The following is a 19,621-nucleotide window of genomic DNA, read 5'->3' on the forward strand; positions in this document are numbered from 1 at the left end:
CGATTTGATATCTTTTCTATGCGTCTTTTAACCAAAAACATAGATTAAAAGTTTTTTTCTTGGATTTTTCACAGATATTTTTCCCTGCGTCTAATACCCCCTATCGTCTTATACCCAGTCATTTACGGTATACTGTGTATAGGACGCTAGCTTAGATAGGACGCAGACCAAAAAATAAGTGAAAAATCGGGTAAAAAACCTTAATACCATAGATAGGAACCGTGAAATCAGCAGCCACCATATTTATTATATCAAGTTTTATTGAATCGTGAAAATGGCAAAGGTTATTTAATAGTACAGCACATATACATAAATAAAAAATGACACTAATTACAATCCCATTGTCACTCCATATTTCCAAATTGTAAAGGCAACAGTTGTATATTGTATGTAAATAATATCAACATGTCAACACCTTCGGTTAAGTATTACAAACAGTGGTATAATGTGATGAACAACACTGCCATCGCAACAGTTTGTACTTTGTATGTTACTATAGCAAGACAGATGAAGTTGTTCACACCTTTACACATTGACAGTGCACAATGACTCCACTTCACAATACCCATGTTTATTATCTTTTTAATACAGAAACATACTGCGTAAAATCCATCTACAATATTGGAACTTCAAAAAAAATGAACTACGTTTATTATTTCACCTGCTTATGCTAATCCTACCTGATTTTTCCACCGGCAACATAATTAAATTCATCAATTGATGCGAGTTACGTCCCTTTAAAGTTTTAGATATAAACAAACTCTTTTTTTTCCATTTATTTTTCTATTAAGGAAAATTTGACCAGAATTGCACTCCGAAAAAATGTCAGATCCTAAATCTATAGATAGGACTCGGGCATTTTTTAAAATTGAAATTCGGGTTTAAAAAAAGTGCATCCTATGCACAGTATAATATGGTATTATTGTGTTTAATTTTGTATTTATTTATATATTTAGCTCGACTATTCGAAGAATAGGTGGGCTATACTACTCGCCCCAGCGTCGGCGTCCGGTTAAAGTTTTAGGGCAAGTTGGAATTTTCACTTATAAGTCCAATACCCTAAATTCAATTGACTTAATACTTCACACAGTTGTTCAGGGCCATCACATGGTGAGGTTAGATAACTCCATATTATTCTTTACACAGATTATGGCCCCTGATTGACTATGGAACATAGGTTAAAGTTTTAGGGCAAGTTGGAATATTTATTGATAACTTCCAGGGTTTCCGGCAGGATTTTCATAAGGCATGTTGGAAGGGGAGGGTTTTGGAGGGGTGTCCCCTCCCGACGTCAATTTTTTTTTAATTTTCGTATCCAAAATGGTGCAATTTCCTGCATTTTAAACAAGTTTACAGTTATGTTCCTATGATTAAGAATTACCAACTCAAGTCCGATTAACATTAAAAATATTTGTGAAAAAGTTTAATGGTTTCTCTTCATTAATTATTGGTATTTCTCAAGTTTTCCGACAATACAATATCGACGATATCGATCGACTCGTATTTCGTTTAGTGCGGGTATTATTTATATTGACACCGTTGACGTCACAGCAAAACGTGTAAAGCACGCTGCATGCTGGAACACAAAAGAGCACGGAGCAAAGCGACTGCTCGTGGGTGTATTCGTATTTAAAGCTGCTACAGCTAATATTTTTAAAGCCGGGTCGGCTAAATAATAACTTAAAGGGAATGTTATGTGCATTTTCAGATGTATTTATCTTTTTTTCTAAATAAATTAAAAGAACAATAAAATAATCAATGTTTAATAATAAGCAACACAAAATATAACTTTACACTTTTAAACTAAAGACGGGAACGCGACTCAATTACATACGACGACATAGCATAACCCTTGGTTATAATAACACAGATAATGATCTTCACACGGTTCTCAATAATAATTTAATAATTGGTTAACAAACGGACTCGGGATTAAGAAACAAAATAAAACGACACATGATTAATGTTACCGAACTCAATTATGTTACCGAACTCAATTAAGACATATTGTTTACTTTGCATTCATAGATGATTATAGTGATGAAGGTCGCAATTACGACAGTGGTGTTTTTCACACATTCCCATTTTGATAAAGAATAAGAGGAGTTTGGTTAATTGGACCGTCGATCCTCACCGACACGCCTTCATGCTGTAGTCGATCCTGAATGGCTGATACAAATGCCGTATTAGTCCCGACACGCCTTCTGGCTGTCAGTCAACCGTTGCAACCGTTGCACCATTGCAATCGCAACAAAATTGTGTATTGTCAGAACTGATGATTGATTTGATAAGGGTTGTCGCTAAGCGGATTAAAGCATGTCGGTAATAAGCCTTGCCAGCGGAAGGCACGTCGGGCCCAAGAAGCCATAAAGGGCTGGCGGAAACCCTGACTTCTATATCCTTTGTTCAATTGACTTAATACTTCACACAGTTGTTCAGTACCATCACACAATGAGGTTACATAAGTCAATATTATTCTTTACACAGATTATGGCCCCTGATTGACTATGGAACTTAGGTTAAAGTTTTAGGGCAAGTTGGAATATTTATTAATAACTTCTATATCCTTTGTTCAATTGACTTAATACTTCACACAGTTGTTCAGTACCATCACACAATGAGGTTACATAAGTCAATATTATTCTTTACACAGATTATGGCCCCTGATTGACTATGGAACTTAGGTTAAAGTTTTAGGGCAAGTTGGAATATTTATTGATAACTTCTATATCCTTTGTTCAATTGACTTAATACTTCACACAGTTGTTCAGGACCATCACACAATGAGGTTACATAACTCCATATTATCCTAAATACAAGTTATGGCCCCTGATTGACTTAGGTTAAAGTTTAAGGGCAGGTTAAAGTTTTAAGGCAAGTTGGGATTTTCACTTAAAACTCCAATACCATTCATTCAATTGACTTAATACTTCACACAGATGTTCAGAGCCATCACATAATGAGGTTAGATAACTCCATATTATCTTTTATACAAATTATGGCCCCTGATTAACTATGGAACTTAGGTTAAAGTTTTAGGGCAGGTTGGGATATTGTTTAATAACTTCTATACCCTTTATTCAATTGACTTAATACTTCACACAATTGTTCAGGACCATCACCCTATGAGGTTACATAACTCTATATTCTTAATACAAGTTATGGCCCCTGATTGACATAGGTTGAAGTTTTAGGCAAGTAAAAGTTCAGGGCAAGTAGGGATTTTAATAAAAAAACCTTCTATACCGTAATTAAATGCACTTAATAAAATTCAAAATTATTTACGACCATCTTACAACAAGAAACATATCTCTGTTGTAACCCTAAATACAAATTATGGCCCTTGATTTTTTTTTGATTTTTTTAAAAATTCTTTTGAAAGGCATATTTGTTTATTCTTAACCACATTTTCATAATGGGAAATCAAGTTATTTTAATGACTTGCATCATTGTTTGGGCGGGCTGGTGGGAGGGCAGCATCAAAGTCACCTTATGTATCGGATAATTTTAGTTAGGTTTGACATAAAGTGACCAAACTTGGTAATATTACATCGTTATTGTATTCTAAGTCAAAGCTGCGTAGTCGAGCGCACTGTCTTACGACGGCTCTTGTTGTTTGGGCTGTAACTTGAAATGTTATATAAAGTGATCATCAGCTGACCAATATTTAAAAAAAACATTGTACATTTAAACACCGTTAATACCAACACTGTTTATCAGAAATTATTGCTATTTCAAATTTATTTTTTGGTCCCGATTTTATTTCTTTGTTGAATTCAAATTTTGAACAATAATTTGATATCTTTATTTTAAAATCATTGCTATTTTGAAGCCAAAATAAGGGTCCCGATTCGATATTTCACACCTATTTATCAATCATTATGCCCCCCTTCGAAGAAGAGGGGTATATTGCTTTGCACAGGCATGTCTGTATGCTGGTCGGTCCGTCGGTCGGTCGGTCGGTCCGTCCGTCGGTAGACCAAAGCTTGTCCGAGTAATAACTCAACAATTCCTGGACATATGGTCATTAAACTTCACATGAAGGTTGGGCCGGACCAGTAGATGACCCCTATTGATTTTAGGGCTCATCGGGCCAAAGGTCAAGGTCACAGTGACCTTGAATGGTAAAAGGTTGTCCGAGTGATAACTCGACAATGCCTGCACCCATGGCCCTCAAACTTGACTTGGAGGTTGGGCCTGACCAGTAGCTGACCCCTATTGTTTTTGGGGCTCATGGGGTCAAAGGTCTAGGTCACAGTGACCTTGAATGGTAAAAGGTTGTCCGAGTGATAACTCGACAATGCCTTCACCCATGGCCCTCAAACTTGACTTGGAGGTTGGCCCTGACCTGTAGCTGACCCCTATTGTTTTTGGGGCTCATCGGGTCAAAGGTCAAGTTCACAGTGACCTTGAATGGTAAAAGGTTGTCCGAGTGATAACTCAACAATGCCTGCACCCATGGCCCTCATACTTGAATTGGAGGTTGGGCCTGACCATTAGATGACCCTATTGTATTTGGGTGTCAATGGGCCATAGGTCAAGGTCACAGTGACCTTGAATGGTAAAAGGTTGTCCATGTGATAACTCGACAATGCCTGCACCCATGGCCCTCAAACTTGACTTGGAGGTTGGGCTTGACCAGTAGCTGACCCCTTTTGTTTTTGGGGCTCATCGGGTCAAAGGTCAAGGTCACAGTGACCCTGAATGGTAAAAGGTTATCCAAGTGATAACTCAACAATGCCTGCACCCATGGCCCTCAAACTTGACTTGCAAGTTGGGCCTGACCAGTAGATGACCCCTATTGTATTTGAGTGTCATCGGGCCATAGGTCAAGGTCACAGTGACCTTGAATTGTAAAAGGTTGTCCATGTGATAACTCGACAATGCCTGCACCCATGGCCCTCAAACTTGACTTGGAGGTTGGGCTTGACCAGTATCTGACCCCTATTGTTTTTGGGGCTCATCGGGTCAAAGGTCAAGGTCACAGTGACCTTGAATGGTAAAAGGTTGTCCAAGTGATAACTCGACAATGCCTGCACCCATGGCCCTCATACTTGACTTGCAGGTTGGGCCTGGGTATGGTAGCACATGCACATCAGTGCGTATGGAACAAACATTGTTGTTAAATAAGGAATAATTGATTTTGGGTGGTGTAGTTTGTAAAGAATGGCTGGTTTACACAATCTGAATTGTGGCTGATCCGTAGTCTAGTGGTAACACATTGGACCGTCAATCCAAGGGCTGCAGGTTCGATACCTGCCACAAAACTAAAAAATTACTAAACTTGAGGGATGGAAAATCCTGTGTGAAAGTGCTATACTCTAGTGCGCTTTACAAAACCAGGGTAGCTCTAACCAGTGTTTCATTCTGCGCACTATGCTCCAAAAACCTAAAATGATTGACAATCTTATCAGAGCCTTCACCAAATGGGCCTTGCCCGAGAGCGAATTTAAATAAGCTGACACACCTACCCATCTGAATTGAATATAATTTGAAATGTCTATCTCATCCGCTGCCAAAGAATCCAGAGAAGGGCTCGGTTACCATCCAGGGAGGATATCTGGATCAGTGCATTTAAACATGTTTAATATAAACTGTGCTATTATAAGAATGCATGAATGTGATGTCATTTTGTTTTACAGGCATAATGTTGTTTAATAAAAACTAAATTACAATTTGTTTGTCGTTTATTTAACAATAATTCAATATACATATATTCTGAACAATCACTCAAACAAAATAAAACATGTTAGAAACATGTAGCAGACAATGCAATCTTCACAATTTCAATTGACAAAAAACTTCACCAACAATTTACGAATGCTGTCATTTTCTTATAATTTTATAAAGATTGTTAATCCGAAATATCGTTTAGTGGAAGTTTTTATCTTGGTCCCGACAAGTTCAGATTAACGGTGTTTAAATGTCATTGCATTAATTGTTTAACAGCGTATCTGCACCTGTACTATGCGAGATTTTTCAACCACTTCTTATGTGATATTGGCCTGACGTCGCATCGTGAGCCGTTTGTTAACCTGCTCACTCAGGGGATGATTCGGGGAGAGAGCTACAAGGTGGCACGAACAGGCGTCTACCTGCCACCAGACAAGGTTGAGAAAACAGGTCAGAAATATTGCTGCTTAGAATAAAATAGTATGTAAATGGTTTTACATTCATTTTTTATACGCCCATCTTACGATGGCCGTATTATGGGAACACCCATGGCGGGCGGGCGGCGGGCGGGCGGCTCCACAATGTTGTCCGCTCTTTAACTTGAACATTTCTCGTCCAATTTCCACCAAACTTCATGGAAGTGTTTGATGGTGAAATATCTAGGTCAAGTTCGATAACCAGCCAAATCGCTTTAGGCACTCCAGAGTTATGGCCCCCTGAATTTGTCAAAATTGGCCATTTTAGCTTTGTCCGCTCTCTAACTTGGATCATTTCTCATCCAATTTCCACCAAACGTCATGAAAGTGTTTGTTGGTGAAATATCTCGGTCAAGTTCAATAACCAGCCAAATCGCTTTAGGCACTCCAGAGTTATGGCCCCCTGAATTTGTCAAAATTGTCCATTTTAGCTTTGTCCGCTCTCTAACTTGAACATTTCTCATTCAATTTCCACCAAATTTCATGAAAGTGTTTGTTGGTGAAATATCTAGGTCAAGTTCGATAACCAGCCAAATCGCTTTAGGCACTCCAGAGTTATGGCCCCCTGAATTTGATCAAAATTGATCATTTCTCATCCAATTACCACCAAACGTCATGAAAGTGTTTGTTGGTGAAATATCTCGGTCAAGTTCAATAACCAGCCAAATCGCTTTAGGCACTCCAGAGTTATGGCCCCCTGAATTTGTCAAAATTGTCCATTTTAGCTTTGTCCGCTCTCTAACTTGAACATTTCTCATCCAATTTCCACCAAACTTCATGAAAGTGTTTGTTGGTGAAATATCTAGGTCAAGTTCGATAACCAGCCTAATCGCTTTAGGCACTCCAGAGTTATGGCCCCCTGAATTTATCAAAATTGGCCATTTTAGCTTTGTCTACTCTCAAACTTGAACAGTTTTTATCTGAATTTCACCAAACTTGCTACTATAAATGTTTGTTGGTATATATTCTTGGCAAAGTTCTATAACCAGCCAGGCTCTTCAGGATTATGGCCCTTGAATTGGTCAAAATTGCCATTTTTGCTTTGTCCACTGTCTAATTTGAACAGTTATCATCTGATCTTCACCAAACTTGCTGAAAATATTTGTTGGTAAAATAAATCGGTCAAGTATGATAATCAGCCAAATGCCCCGAAGCACTTCAGGATTACTGCCCTTGCCATTTAAGCTTTGTCTACTCTCTAACTTGAACAATTCTCATCTGACCTTCACCAAACTTGCTGAAAATGTTTGTAGCTATAAAATCTTTACCAAGAATGTTTGCCGGTATAAATGCTTTGCCAAGTACACACTGATTGTCTCTTGGGTACGATTAAGGATGAATCATCTCTTGGAGACGATTCTTACATGAATGTTGTTTTTCAAATCCCGAACACGTTGATCGTCTTTGGGCATGATTTGGGATTAATCGTCTATATCTATAGACACGATTTTCAGGAGCCTTTTCTGTCTTAGAATCCAAGAAATTATTGATGGGCGTATTTTGTGAGTGTCACTCTTGTTGTAGAATATGGTTGAATGGAATCATTTGTTTTTGCCAATTAAGGACATGGTATTTTAGTTGCTATTTTAATTTCAAGTCACTAGTTATTTTTACAGCTAATGTCAATCATAACCAATTTGTTATGTCTCACTTTTTTAAACTTCCAGAATTCATGATAATCAAATCCTTTATTATTCCACAATTTTTTTAATTAGTATCAATTTCAATTTTAAAACCTGTTCAAATCATTGACAAATGACAGAACAGAACAGAACATAATATGTATTAGACTTATGCATAACAAGCTTATCATCATAATAACTCGTACATACAAAAAAAAACATATACCATATATACAGCCATAATCTGTATATGACATATGACAATTTTAACACATAGCATATTATACTGTAAATTACTGGGTATAAGAAGATAGGGCTATAAGACGCAGGTAAAAAAATCTGTGAAAAATCCGAGATTTTTTTTTTAATCTATGTTTTGGGTTAAAGGAGGCATGTCAAAACCGTCTACCGCGATCAGCCACCATGTTCGTTGACAGTGACAAAAAAATTCTTTTTCGTGAAAATGGCGATGGTTATTTTTAATACTATACAATACTAATACAAATCAAAATATGTTTCATTGTTTATTCGTTTCATGTTATAAAAAACATAAATTATTTAAAATTTGTAGCTGGATGGCACTAAAAAGTACCTTTTAATTTGTAAGATTACTTTCTGACAGTAAATCATAAACGATAACCTGTCGAGAATGAAAAGTTAAGTAATGCAAAAACTTTATATTGTACGGGTTTGTTCTCAAAATGTCGACACCTAGGGAAAAGAATAAAGAACGCGGCAAGGTGCGAAAAAAACGACCAATATCGCAACAGTTTGTAGTATTGGTATGTTAAACAGCTTTAAAGGCAATGCGAGTTTTTCACACCTTATCGTACAACTTACAAAAAATATTTTTACAGTGCACGGCTTTGCTTCTTTATATGCATGTTTAATTATTGTTATATTCAAAATAATATTGAATAATTCTAATAATTTTAATCGTTCATTATTTTTTTTAAATTATAAACTTCCTTCGATATTCCGTGTCCTGACTTCAACTGCTGTTTTAACCCGTACATACTCGATCAATATGACGCGAGTAACATCCCTTTCTACATAAATCTAAACAAACGCTCGGCCTGAAATTGACCTCAGAAAAAAAGTTCAAAAGCTTGTTACTGGTAATGAGACGCAGGCATTTTTTTACATCGAAATCTGAGGGAAAAAAATGTCTAATACCCAGTCATTTACGGTACTATAAATATATTTGATTTTATTGTTACTGGGATTTAAATCCCAATTTGGATTGCTTAGATTTCAAAGCAGTGCAGTGCAGATCTACAAAAATCCATGTTTACTGCTTGATAGTACTTGGCAGTTCTTATTTTACTTTTTTTCTGTGTTGCTATGCATAATTTGTACTAAAACTCTCACCTCTTAGCAAATTGCGATATAGAACAACAATACTGAGTATACAGTTGCCTGTAATATTGCACACAAAAAGTATCATAAATGTGGAGGGTCACTGCAGCTGCCCTCATTATATACATGACCAATGCAATGACATTACACTCTACCCAATCACCAAGCGGTGAATACACCAGTGCTAGCAGCGCTTTAATTACAGCGGTATATAAGAGCTTATGCGATGGTAATGTGTACGTAGTATGTGCATCCGTGCGTCTGTAAACAATTGCTTGTGAACACGATACAGTCTTCAGTTTTGATTGTATCTCGATGAAACTTGTACAGTATCTAGATATCCATTAGAGCAGGGTTCCTTTCAAAAACCAGCCAGATCCACCCATGCATGCCTAGATTATGGCCCTTGATAGTATAAAAAAATGCTATTGTGTAAACAATTGGTTGTGAATACGATACAGTCTTCAGTTTTGATTGTATCTTAATGAAACTTGTACAGTATCTAGATATCCATTAGAGCTCGGTTCCTTTCAAAAACCGGCCAGATCCGCCCATGAATGCCTAGATTATGGGCCATGAAAGTTTTAAAGAAATGCTTTCTATTTTTAGCCAGGTCTGCATGAGCGAATTCTGTTTTTAGCCAAGTTTACATGTACATGTAAGTTCAAGTCTAGAGTTAAGGGAGACAATTTGCAAGTCTAGGATTTTGAGAGACAATTTGCTTTTTGCTTCTGCAGTTGATTTTGTGAATTACTCTGCCTTGTTCTTGTTGAAAGCCCAAAGGCCATTTTTTAGCTTTAAGTTCTGTAGTTTGCGCATATATCTTAACAAAATTGATTGTGAATGTTTAAGTTATGCACCTGGTGTCATTACTGGCCACACCCAGGGTTCACAGGTTTGGTAAACATAAATCTGGAAAGGTTTGAAAATCTTTTTGTGTGTTCGTGCATCCATCTCAGCACAATTGATTGTGAATGTTTGTTCAAATTGATCAATGTTGTCCTAGGATGCCCTTGACTTTGACCTTTTGAAAACTATTAAAACTACAAAAAAAATTGCTATGAGTACAGTTTTGAAAGCATTTTTTTTTGTCAGATGACTTTTACTTGGCACATATTAAAATAGTTCATGCAACTAATCTGCTTACAATACTTTCTGGTCTCAGATGTTGAACGTGCTACGTTTTCAGGTAACCCAAACACAAAACATAAACTATATGTCTGTTGCCTTTTACCCATACATACATGCTCTGGATTGAGATGACCACAAAAGCCATGCCAGTAGAGCATAGGCCCTTTTTGGCCTCTTGTTTAGAATGTAGTATGTATAATCATGTATTTTCTAGAGGTGCAACGATTCGCTCCGATGCATCGAAAAAACAGTTTTAAACTAGCCGATTTGATACGGAAACCCAAAAAATTGCTTTGATGGGGGCACATTTCGGGCTCCACTGAGGGATTAATACAAAAGGAACATATAAAATTATTTTGATGAGTCCGGCAGCTCGACCTATCTCATGCAGCATTTGAAAAGGAAACACTCTATCAATGTGTTCAAAATTAAAGTCTGTCAAATCGTCAAATTCGACATGTACAAAAAACCACCACACATTTATAACAGAAACTGTTTATAAAATTTAAATAAATAACAAAATCATGTCATGTTTTTCATGGTAGATTTTATCAACAGAAAGTTTCCGTCATAAATGTGTGATGTTTTTTTCTTTTTCTTATTAAACTTGAGACATAAAGTTTCGTTATTTGAAATTTGTTCTTGATGAAACACTGTCCTTAAGTTTTTGTGTTGTCTGACTAGGCGAAATATAGGGGTTACTTTTGTCAGCGGAGGCGGCGGTTGAGGTCGCGTCCCGTTTTCACTTGTCCTGGGCATATCTCATAAACTATTAGTGATATAAACTTGAAATTTCATTTGTAGATAGATCTCATAGAGGGCAAATGCAGTGTATAACAACTGTTACTCTTGCTTCCATATTTTCAGAGTAATTGCCCTTTGTTAATTTTCATGCTTAAAGTTTTGTCCAGGGCATATCTTAAAGAATATATGTAGTATCAACTTGAAACTTCATAGCTAGATAGATGTCATTGAGGGCAAGTGCAGTACACAAAAACCGTAACTCTTGCTTCCATTTTTTTAGAGTTATTGCCATTGTTGGCGTCCGTGTCCTGTTTTCACTTGTCCGGGGCATATCTCTTTAACTATTAGTGGTATCATCTTGAAACTTCATATGTAGATAGATTTCATTGAGGGCAAGTGCAGTGCACAAGACCTGTTACTCTTGTTTCCATACTTTCAGAGTTATTGCCCTTTGTTAATTTTCATGATTAAAGTTTTGTCTGGGGCATATCTTGTAGAATATAAGAGATATCAACTTGAAACTTCATATGTAGATAGATCTCATGGAGGGCAAGTGCAGTGCACAATAAAAGTAACACTTGCTTTTTTAGTTTTAGAGTAATTGCACTTTGTTAATTTCATGCTTAACTATTTGTCCGAGGCATATCTTGAAGAATATAAGAGGTATCAACTTAAAACTTCATAGATAGATAGATCTCATTGAGGGCAAATGCATTGCATAAGAACCATCATTTTGTCAGGGGCATATATCGTAAACTATAAGAGGTATCAACCTGAAACTTAATAGGTAGATAGATCTCATTGAGGGAAAGTGCAGTGCAAAAGAACCGTTACTCGTTCTTCGATATTTGTATTGACCTTTGTTAATTTTCGTTGTTAATTTTTGTCCAGCTTAACGTTGTTACCTTCACTTGAAAGTTAAATGGCAACATCATTGTCTATAAATTAATAAAATGCCAATCTAACAGCTATAATGTCGACAGTAAATAATTTGTCAGGCGACACATCTGACTCGCGGAGTTCGAGTTCATAATTACAACACACATAACAACCTTAAAAACCTTTAAATATACAACTTAATATTAAATGCAGCAATAAGTAAGATATGAATCGAATCAAATTGAGCTTTAAGTGAATCATTGCAGCTCTAGTATTAAACCATTTTTTTTCTTCACATTTTGTTAACATGCCTTCAATTAATGGCAGGTATTCAGTACACAGAGAAAGGCACAGGAGAGAAAGTGGTTGTCAAGTTTGAGAAAATGTCCAAGTCCAAACATAATGGAGTTGACCCAGAGGTATGATAAATCCCTTTGCAATTCATTACACAGCGGTATTTAGGATTCTTCCTTAAACGTTGTCATTAGTTTTTACGGGGAGGTTGGGGGTTGGGGGGGGGGCGTGTGTTGAACCAGGCCCTTTTGCAGTTCCAGGCCAGCGCTGGTGTGGAGTGTAAGTGGGTGGGACCCCTAAAGCTCTGGTGTTTGAATCATTTTAAGAGCCTTAGATTGCATTTAAACATATATTTGCTAGTTCTTTTGAGACTAAATTTCTCACCTAGAGCATACATGCCATATTTCTGGAGACCATTCCAGGGGATTTGTTCAGATGACCCCTATTGTTTTTGGGGGTCATCAGGCCAAAGGTAGAATTCACAGTGACCTTGAATGGTAAAAGGTTGTCCGAGTGATAACTTGACAATGCCTGCACCCATGGCTCTCCAACTTGACTTGGTGTTGTGTCTAATCTGTAGAGGACCCCTACTGTTTTTTGGGGTCATCGGGTCAAAGGTCAAGGTCACAGTGACCTTGAACGAAAAAATATTGTCTGTGTGATAACTTGTCAATGCCTGCATCCATGGCCCTCAAACTTGACATTTAGATTTTTTGTGACCAGCTGATGACTCCTATGGATTTTGAGGTCAAAGGTCATGGTCATAACACACTCTTTCCTCACACTTAATGGTCATAATCTTAAAACGGCCTCAATGGCATCCAATGTCAGTGACAAACCAGCTGTCATTTCGGTCCATGCAAATTTCATTCAATTGTCCATATAATCCTGACAACATGGCGCTTGGGGGGGGGGGGGGGGGCCCTAATCTTTGACAAACATCTCTTGTTTGAATTATGTCATTTTTTTATTCGATATTCTAGTTAAGGTAAGGTGTATGTAAGCATGCAAAAGTCAATATCTCAACTACTACTGGATGTTTTGCATTGAAACTTCCTACAAGGGCTCCCAGCCATCCAACCTACGTAACTAATCAAGTCAGGTAATTATCTTTCATGTGATGCAAATGATGGCTCTTTTTTATTCAACTAAGGAATTCTGGTTAAAAGCAGTGAAATAGTTGAGTGCGCTGTCTCTGTGACAGCTCTTGTTTGTTTGTTTCCTGTTTCCTGTTCAGAAAAACAACATCACACAAACTATAGAATGAAGTGTATTATTTTATATTACTTTAGATGTTTGTTTATTCATTAACAGGAGCTGTTTACCCAGTATGGTGCTGATATGACGAGGCTATGCATACTTTCAAACGTAGCGCCCAAGTCAGACAGGAACTGGAACAATGAAGGTCACATTGAATTGTTTCAGTGGAGGATTTAGAGTTTTTCAGACAATGAAGCTTGTTTTGAAATGTTATTGTGTTCTTATGGCAATAGAAATTTATTGAAATGTCATTTTATCAATTCAAAATTTTTTTGGTTAATTTTTAAACAATATCAAAGGACTGAAGGGCCATATTTTAGTGATCAAGCTATGTGACACCTGTGCTTTTAACCCTTTTTGTAGCACCCTGCCCCTTTTAAAACATGGCATAAACCTTTTGACCTTTACTAGAAAAATTAACAATATATGACACATAAACATAATAATTCTAAATATTCTCCAGAAAGAGGTGCTGGATAGATGTAGTGAAAGTTTTTTCATTTTTTGTATGTGTTATAATTCTATAAATTGAAAATGTTTTAACAGATAAATAAAAAAGTTTGATAAAAATATTAAGGTTATTGTTTGGTATACTTTATGTTAAACAGTGTACATTGGAGTGCAAAAATGGCTTCACAGAGTGTGGACCCTGGTGGGAGTTCTTGTTGAACCAGTTGCCAAGCAACCAGTGTCACATGACCTTGTCAGCCAATGGGATAAGAAAATCAAAGAATTCAGGAACAAGTACCTCTTGGAGGTTAGTGTTTGCAGTATTTCAAATAAATTGTTTAACCTAACCCTGACTTGTTATTTATGTTAATCTGATTTAATATGTCAGTATATTTTCAGATAAGATTTTGAACAGCAATTAATATTAAATGAATTTCTCAATCTTGTGATAATCTGTCATATACTTTTTGATAACAGGGTGCCTTTTAACAGGTCCGTCTTTAAGTTGCAGACCTCATGAATTTTTAGGTTTTTAAGTCTGATGCACAAGTTGGCACTATTTTTTAGCTCTACTGGCCAAAGGCCAGAAGAGCTTATGCGATGGTAATGTGTACGTAGTATGTGCATCCGTGCGTCCGTGCGTCTGTAAACAATTGCTTGTGAACACGATACAGTCTTCAGTTTTGATTGTATCTCGATGAAACTTGTACAGTATCTAGATATCCATTAGAGCTCGGTTCCTTTCGAAAACCAGCCAGATCCGCCCATGCATGCCTAGATTATGGCTCTTGATAGTATAAAAAAATGCTATTGTGTAAACAATTGGTTGTGAACACGATACAGTCTTCAGTTTTGATTATATCTCGATGAAACTTGTACAGTATCTAGATATCCATTAGAGCTTGGTTCCTTTCGAAAACCAGCAAGATCCGCCCATGAATGCCTAGATTATGGGCCATGAAAGTTTTAAAGAAATGCTTTCTATTTTTAGCCAGGTCTGCATGAGCGAATTCTATTTTTAGCCAAGTTTACATGTATATGTTAATTCAAGTCTAGAGTTAAGGGAGACAATTTGCAAGTCTAGGATTTTGAGAGACAATTTGCTTTTTGCTTCTGCAGTTGATTTTGTGAATTACTCTGCCTTGTTCTTGTTGAAAGCCCAAAGGCCATTTTTTAGCTTTAAGTTCTGTAGTTTGCGCATATATCTTAACAAAATTGATTGTGAATGTTTAAGTTATGCACCTGGTGTCATTACTGGCCACACCCAGGGTTCACAGGTTTGGTAAACATAAATCTGGAAAGGTTTGAAAATCTTTTTGTGTGTTCGTGCATCCATCTCAGCACAATTGATTGTGAATGTTTGTTCAAATTGATCAATGTTGTCCTAGGATGCCCTTGACTTTGACCTTTTGACCAACTTTTTTTAACTTTTAAAACTACAGAAAATTTTACTATGAGTACAGTTTTGAAAGCATTTTTTTTTTGTCAGATGACTTTTACTTGGCACATATTAAAATAGTTCATGCAACTAATCTGCTTACAATACTTTCTGGGCTCAGATGTTGAACGTGCTACGTTTTCAGGTAACCCAAACACAAAACATAAACTATATGTCTGTTGCCTTTTACCCATACATACATGCTCTGGATTGAGATGACCACAAAAGCCATGCCAGTAGAGCATAGGCCCTTTTGGGCCTCTTGTTTGATATTTACAAACACTGCATTTAGTTATTGTTTCAGATTCGTTACCACTTAGACTGGACATTCCTGTTCAACACAGCTATTTCAAGAATGCAAGAGCTCACAACAGATTTAAAGGTATGTACTAGAACAACTTTGTATTAAATTCTTGCTTACTTTGTTTTCCTTTCACCTTCTTTATAATTACATAGTCAGTTTGATAAAGGGATAAATGGTTTGATGGCAAATAAGTTGATATTGACATTAGAAGATCCTTGTAAAATATGTACATCAATTGTGTCTAATGCATAATATATTAAAGTGTGACAGTTTATGCAAATCCCATCTTTGTAGCTATTTAAAAATTGCCTTCTATGCTTTTTGGAAAAACAATGCTCTTGCTACAAATTACCATGGCAGCTCCTATGTTCTCCATGAAGTGTTGGACTGCACTGATAAAGATTAAAATGTTAACCTTTGTAGAAGGTTCCTGATGATGTGGCAGTAATAAGTGAAGAGTACAAACGGGCGGTGCGTGACTTAGTGATAATGATTACACCCGCAGCTCCAATGATCTCCATGGAATGTTGGGCAGCACTGCAGCACACAGGGATTGCTGAGAAGGTAGTAATTGTTACACTTGACATAGTAATTGCCACATCTTATTGGTCTGTCAGATTTAAACTACATTCATGATTATCATGCTTAAAGTAGACTTGAACTGATATTTGACATTTAATTATTACATAACGATATAAAAGATTGATAATTTTCAAGTTTGATACAAGATTTTATTGAGATTAAATCATTTTCATAAGCTGGCAGTTTTGTTACAAATTACCCCCATGTTCCGCATTTTCCCAATTACTCGACTGACTTGCTTCCCATGGCGTTGCTATACATGCGTAGTTGCTTCCCTTGGTACTGCCTCTCGGTTTCAATAAACACTGTGTCCGTGACAATTCAGTAAAAAAAACATGGACTTTCAGAGGTTTCCAGTCCACTTACATGGTTCACCAAAATAACGAGCAAAACGATTCTGACTAATCTTTCGAAGTATTCCAATGACACTTGTAATTTGAATGTTAACAAAAGGAAGTGGAACAAATAATATGTTCAACCTGGGACTAATAACAAATCCTACACCCAGGTTCAACCAAGTCAAACACTGAAACTGAAAGTTTGAAACAGTTTCAAACTGACGATAAATCCTGTGGTCCTGAACCAGCTGAAGTCTGAATCTGTGAATAAATCAGTGTACCAGTGCCAGTATAACATGCAGGGGTGGTTCTAGAGTTTCAATTGGGGCTAGGTGTGTTACCCTAAGACTTAGGCCAAGACTTACGCTTAGTACCCCTACCACAAATAGGCAACAGCTAAGTCCTCCTAGACAACAGCTTTGTCTAATCCACTCCTTTGAGCAGATGTGATGTGGGTGTTGGAATTGCCTGCCATCAAATATTTATGTACTTAATTTTTTATAAATAATCTCATGATATAAATTGGCATAACAATTGGCACTACAGTAGTGCCACACAAAAGAATTGCAATGTCAAGCAAAAGGATGGCATAGCCAAGCATATGGCAGTGCAAATGAATTTAGTGGCAGTCATTTGAATGACAAAAAAAATGTTGAATTATGCTAACAACAAAAGTGGTTTAAAAAACCAAGGTTTTATCGATGGAGTTCAATCAAAGTATTTAAGAAAAGGCTGTCTCTAACCTTAGGCTTGACAAAAGAGTAATATCCCTTATATGTAAATCAGCCATGGAAAAGATGATTTGCTAGGCAAAAGTTCTCGATGTCAACCAAATTTTAAATCAAGGTTTGCTAGATAAAACCTGCACAAAATGTAAATCTATTGTGAAATTCGCAGACAAGCGCATATGTTGATCATTCTAAAGATGAGAGAACTTCATGCTGGTTTTGACCAAAGCCAATTTATTCTCTAGATAGGAAATTGGTGATAATTACTACAAACATATGAACATGACCAGTATGCCATGAATTTACTATGCACTGGCAGTTCCAAACCAGTGCATTTGTAGTCTATGGGATGCTTCGTCACAATCTGCCATCCACGTCACAATCTGCCATTCACAGAATCTGACAGAGTTATACAAATTAACTAGATAATTAAGGTACTTTGGTAAGTGTGATATCATCTCAAATTATAGTTATGTTGTTGCATGTGCAGGGGCATATTAATGCTTTCTTTGAAGTAATTTAAAATATTAAAACTGAAATAACCATTTTTATAATTTCAGTTGTCCATTTAAGTTTCAAAATCTACGTACCTAAATAAATAAAAGCTAAATAGCAGTCAGTGCTTTGCAAGATATTAAGCGATGCCTGCATTTGTATACATGTAACTTCTTAGAATATTTGAAGTCATTTGGAAAGATTTGGAAAACTTGCAAATATTTTGAGTCTAAACAACAAAGTGGTCAAGACATGTTAATTTTACATAATGATAATTTTCTTCTAATAATTATTTTAGCGCATATCTATATAATTTCTTGAAAAAAAAACATTATTCACATTACTAATAAATTTGATTAAAGTATGTATTCATGAGCATTTTATGATGTTGACTTAAATTGAAATTGATTCATCATGAAGATGAATCAATCAAATACTACAAACCTTGACTGACCATGCAATGCAAGATAAAATTATACACAATAAACAATATAACTGAAACTTGTTTTTACACTAAAAATGTTGAAAAAGACACTGATAATTGCAAGATATTGCTTGTAATTGATTTTCATTACTCTTATATGTTTCAAATTTGATTCAGTGTTAAACCATATATTTTAAATCCTATAAAATTATAGTTTAAGGATGAAAAGAGCAGTAAAATAAAACAAAACAGCAAATGCTGAAAACAGAATATTTCACCAATAAAATCATAAACAAAACAACATACAGTCAGTTATTACATGTACATCAAATTTGACATGAATTTTTATTCATTACAATATAAAATGCATGTAAACAAGCATTTTATTTATTTTTTTATTTTTCCATTGTTTTTAATGATCAGGACAATTAAGAAATTGAAAATTTTAATAAAAAATATTGCAACAGAAATTAAATTGTATTCCTCTTTTCAATAAAAAAAGATAAATGTCAAAATTTGGGAGTGGCAAAATACATACATTGTCCATTTCACTCTTTGTAATCAATGCATTTATAGCAGCTGTGTGGTTTTTGTTCACAAAATAACTTGTATAAATATAAACATAAATTTTCAAGTGGAGGTTATTTTAAATAATACAGAAAAACACTTTTCAGTCAGCTGTACAACAAAAATTAAGAATGATAAGAAGTTTGTCTTAAAGAATTAAAATTTTAGGTATTATTGATTTGTCACAATTTTGATAGAGAATTGCACTAGCAGATCCAGTGTGGGGTTTGATTGGTAGATCCAAAAATTTGACCATGCTACGGGCAAAGATAAGAGAAGTACCCGTATGGAACTCCTTTTTAATGGTCATCACATTGTAATTACCTCCCATGTTGAAGACTGTTATCTGTAGCATCATGGAAACCTTGTCCTGTGGCAATATTTAGAATGCTAATTAATTATTTCTCGCTTCAAATGTCACCATAAAACATTTCTGACGCACCTTTCAAGAAATAATGCTTCACTCTCCTCAGAACTATTTAATGACTGATTTGACAATTAACAAAATCTGAATCACTGCGCGCATATCCATGACAACCAATACATTTTTTTACTTAATTTTGTTTAGCTGAGGTGGGAGAAAAAACATCTACCATAGCCGCTCATGTAAGATAGGTTTATCCAGACCCTCGCGCAGGGTGTTTTGCAGAAATTTGGTAAACATGGAAGATACTTTTTTCAAAAAGAGTCCTAAAATATGCCCAAAATGCACCATTTCGAACTGGAAATTGTTAAAATTCAAACCCCACTGCCAACACTTTTAACCAAATACATTTCAGTTCTGAGGGAGGAGCGCAAGTTAAAAAGTCTTTGCCCTTAAGGGTAGTTATTGTTCTTTTTTTAGGTTCATAGATTAA

General features: G+C 36.0%; 1 protein-coding gene across 5 annotated transcripts in view; it reads left to right on the plus strand.

Moving 5' to 3' along the window:
* Positions 1-19,621, plus strand: part of LOC128242999 (probable leucine--tRNA ligase, mitochondrial) — a 79,269-nt gene that overhangs the window by 35,898 nt on the left and 23,750 nt on the right. For 4 of the 5 annotated variants that reach the window (XM_052960470.1, XM_052960467.1, XM_052960471.1 and 1 more), the window contains 6 exons: positions 5,950-6,123; positions 12,212-12,303; positions 13,493-13,583; positions 14,047-14,195; positions 15,631-15,708; positions 16,054-16,194. In XM_052960470.1, coding sequence (XP_052816430.1) covers positions 5,950-6,123; positions 12,212-12,303; positions 13,493-13,583; positions 14,047-14,195; positions 15,631-15,708; positions 16,054-16,194 — 725 coding nt within the window. The remainder of the gene's footprint in view (positions 1-5,949; positions 6,124-12,211; positions 12,304-13,492; positions 13,584-14,046; positions 14,196-15,630; positions 15,709-16,053; positions 16,195-19,621) is intronic. The other variant, XM_052960469.1, reaches the window with a different exon arrangement.

The sequence above is a fragment of the Mya arenaria genome, chromosome 8 (genome assembly GCF_026914265.1).
Source record: "Mya arenaria isolate MELC-2E11 chromosome 8, ASM2691426v1".
Classification (NCBI taxonomy): domain Eukaryota; kingdom Metazoa; phylum Mollusca; class Bivalvia; order Myida; family Myidae; genus Mya; species Mya arenaria.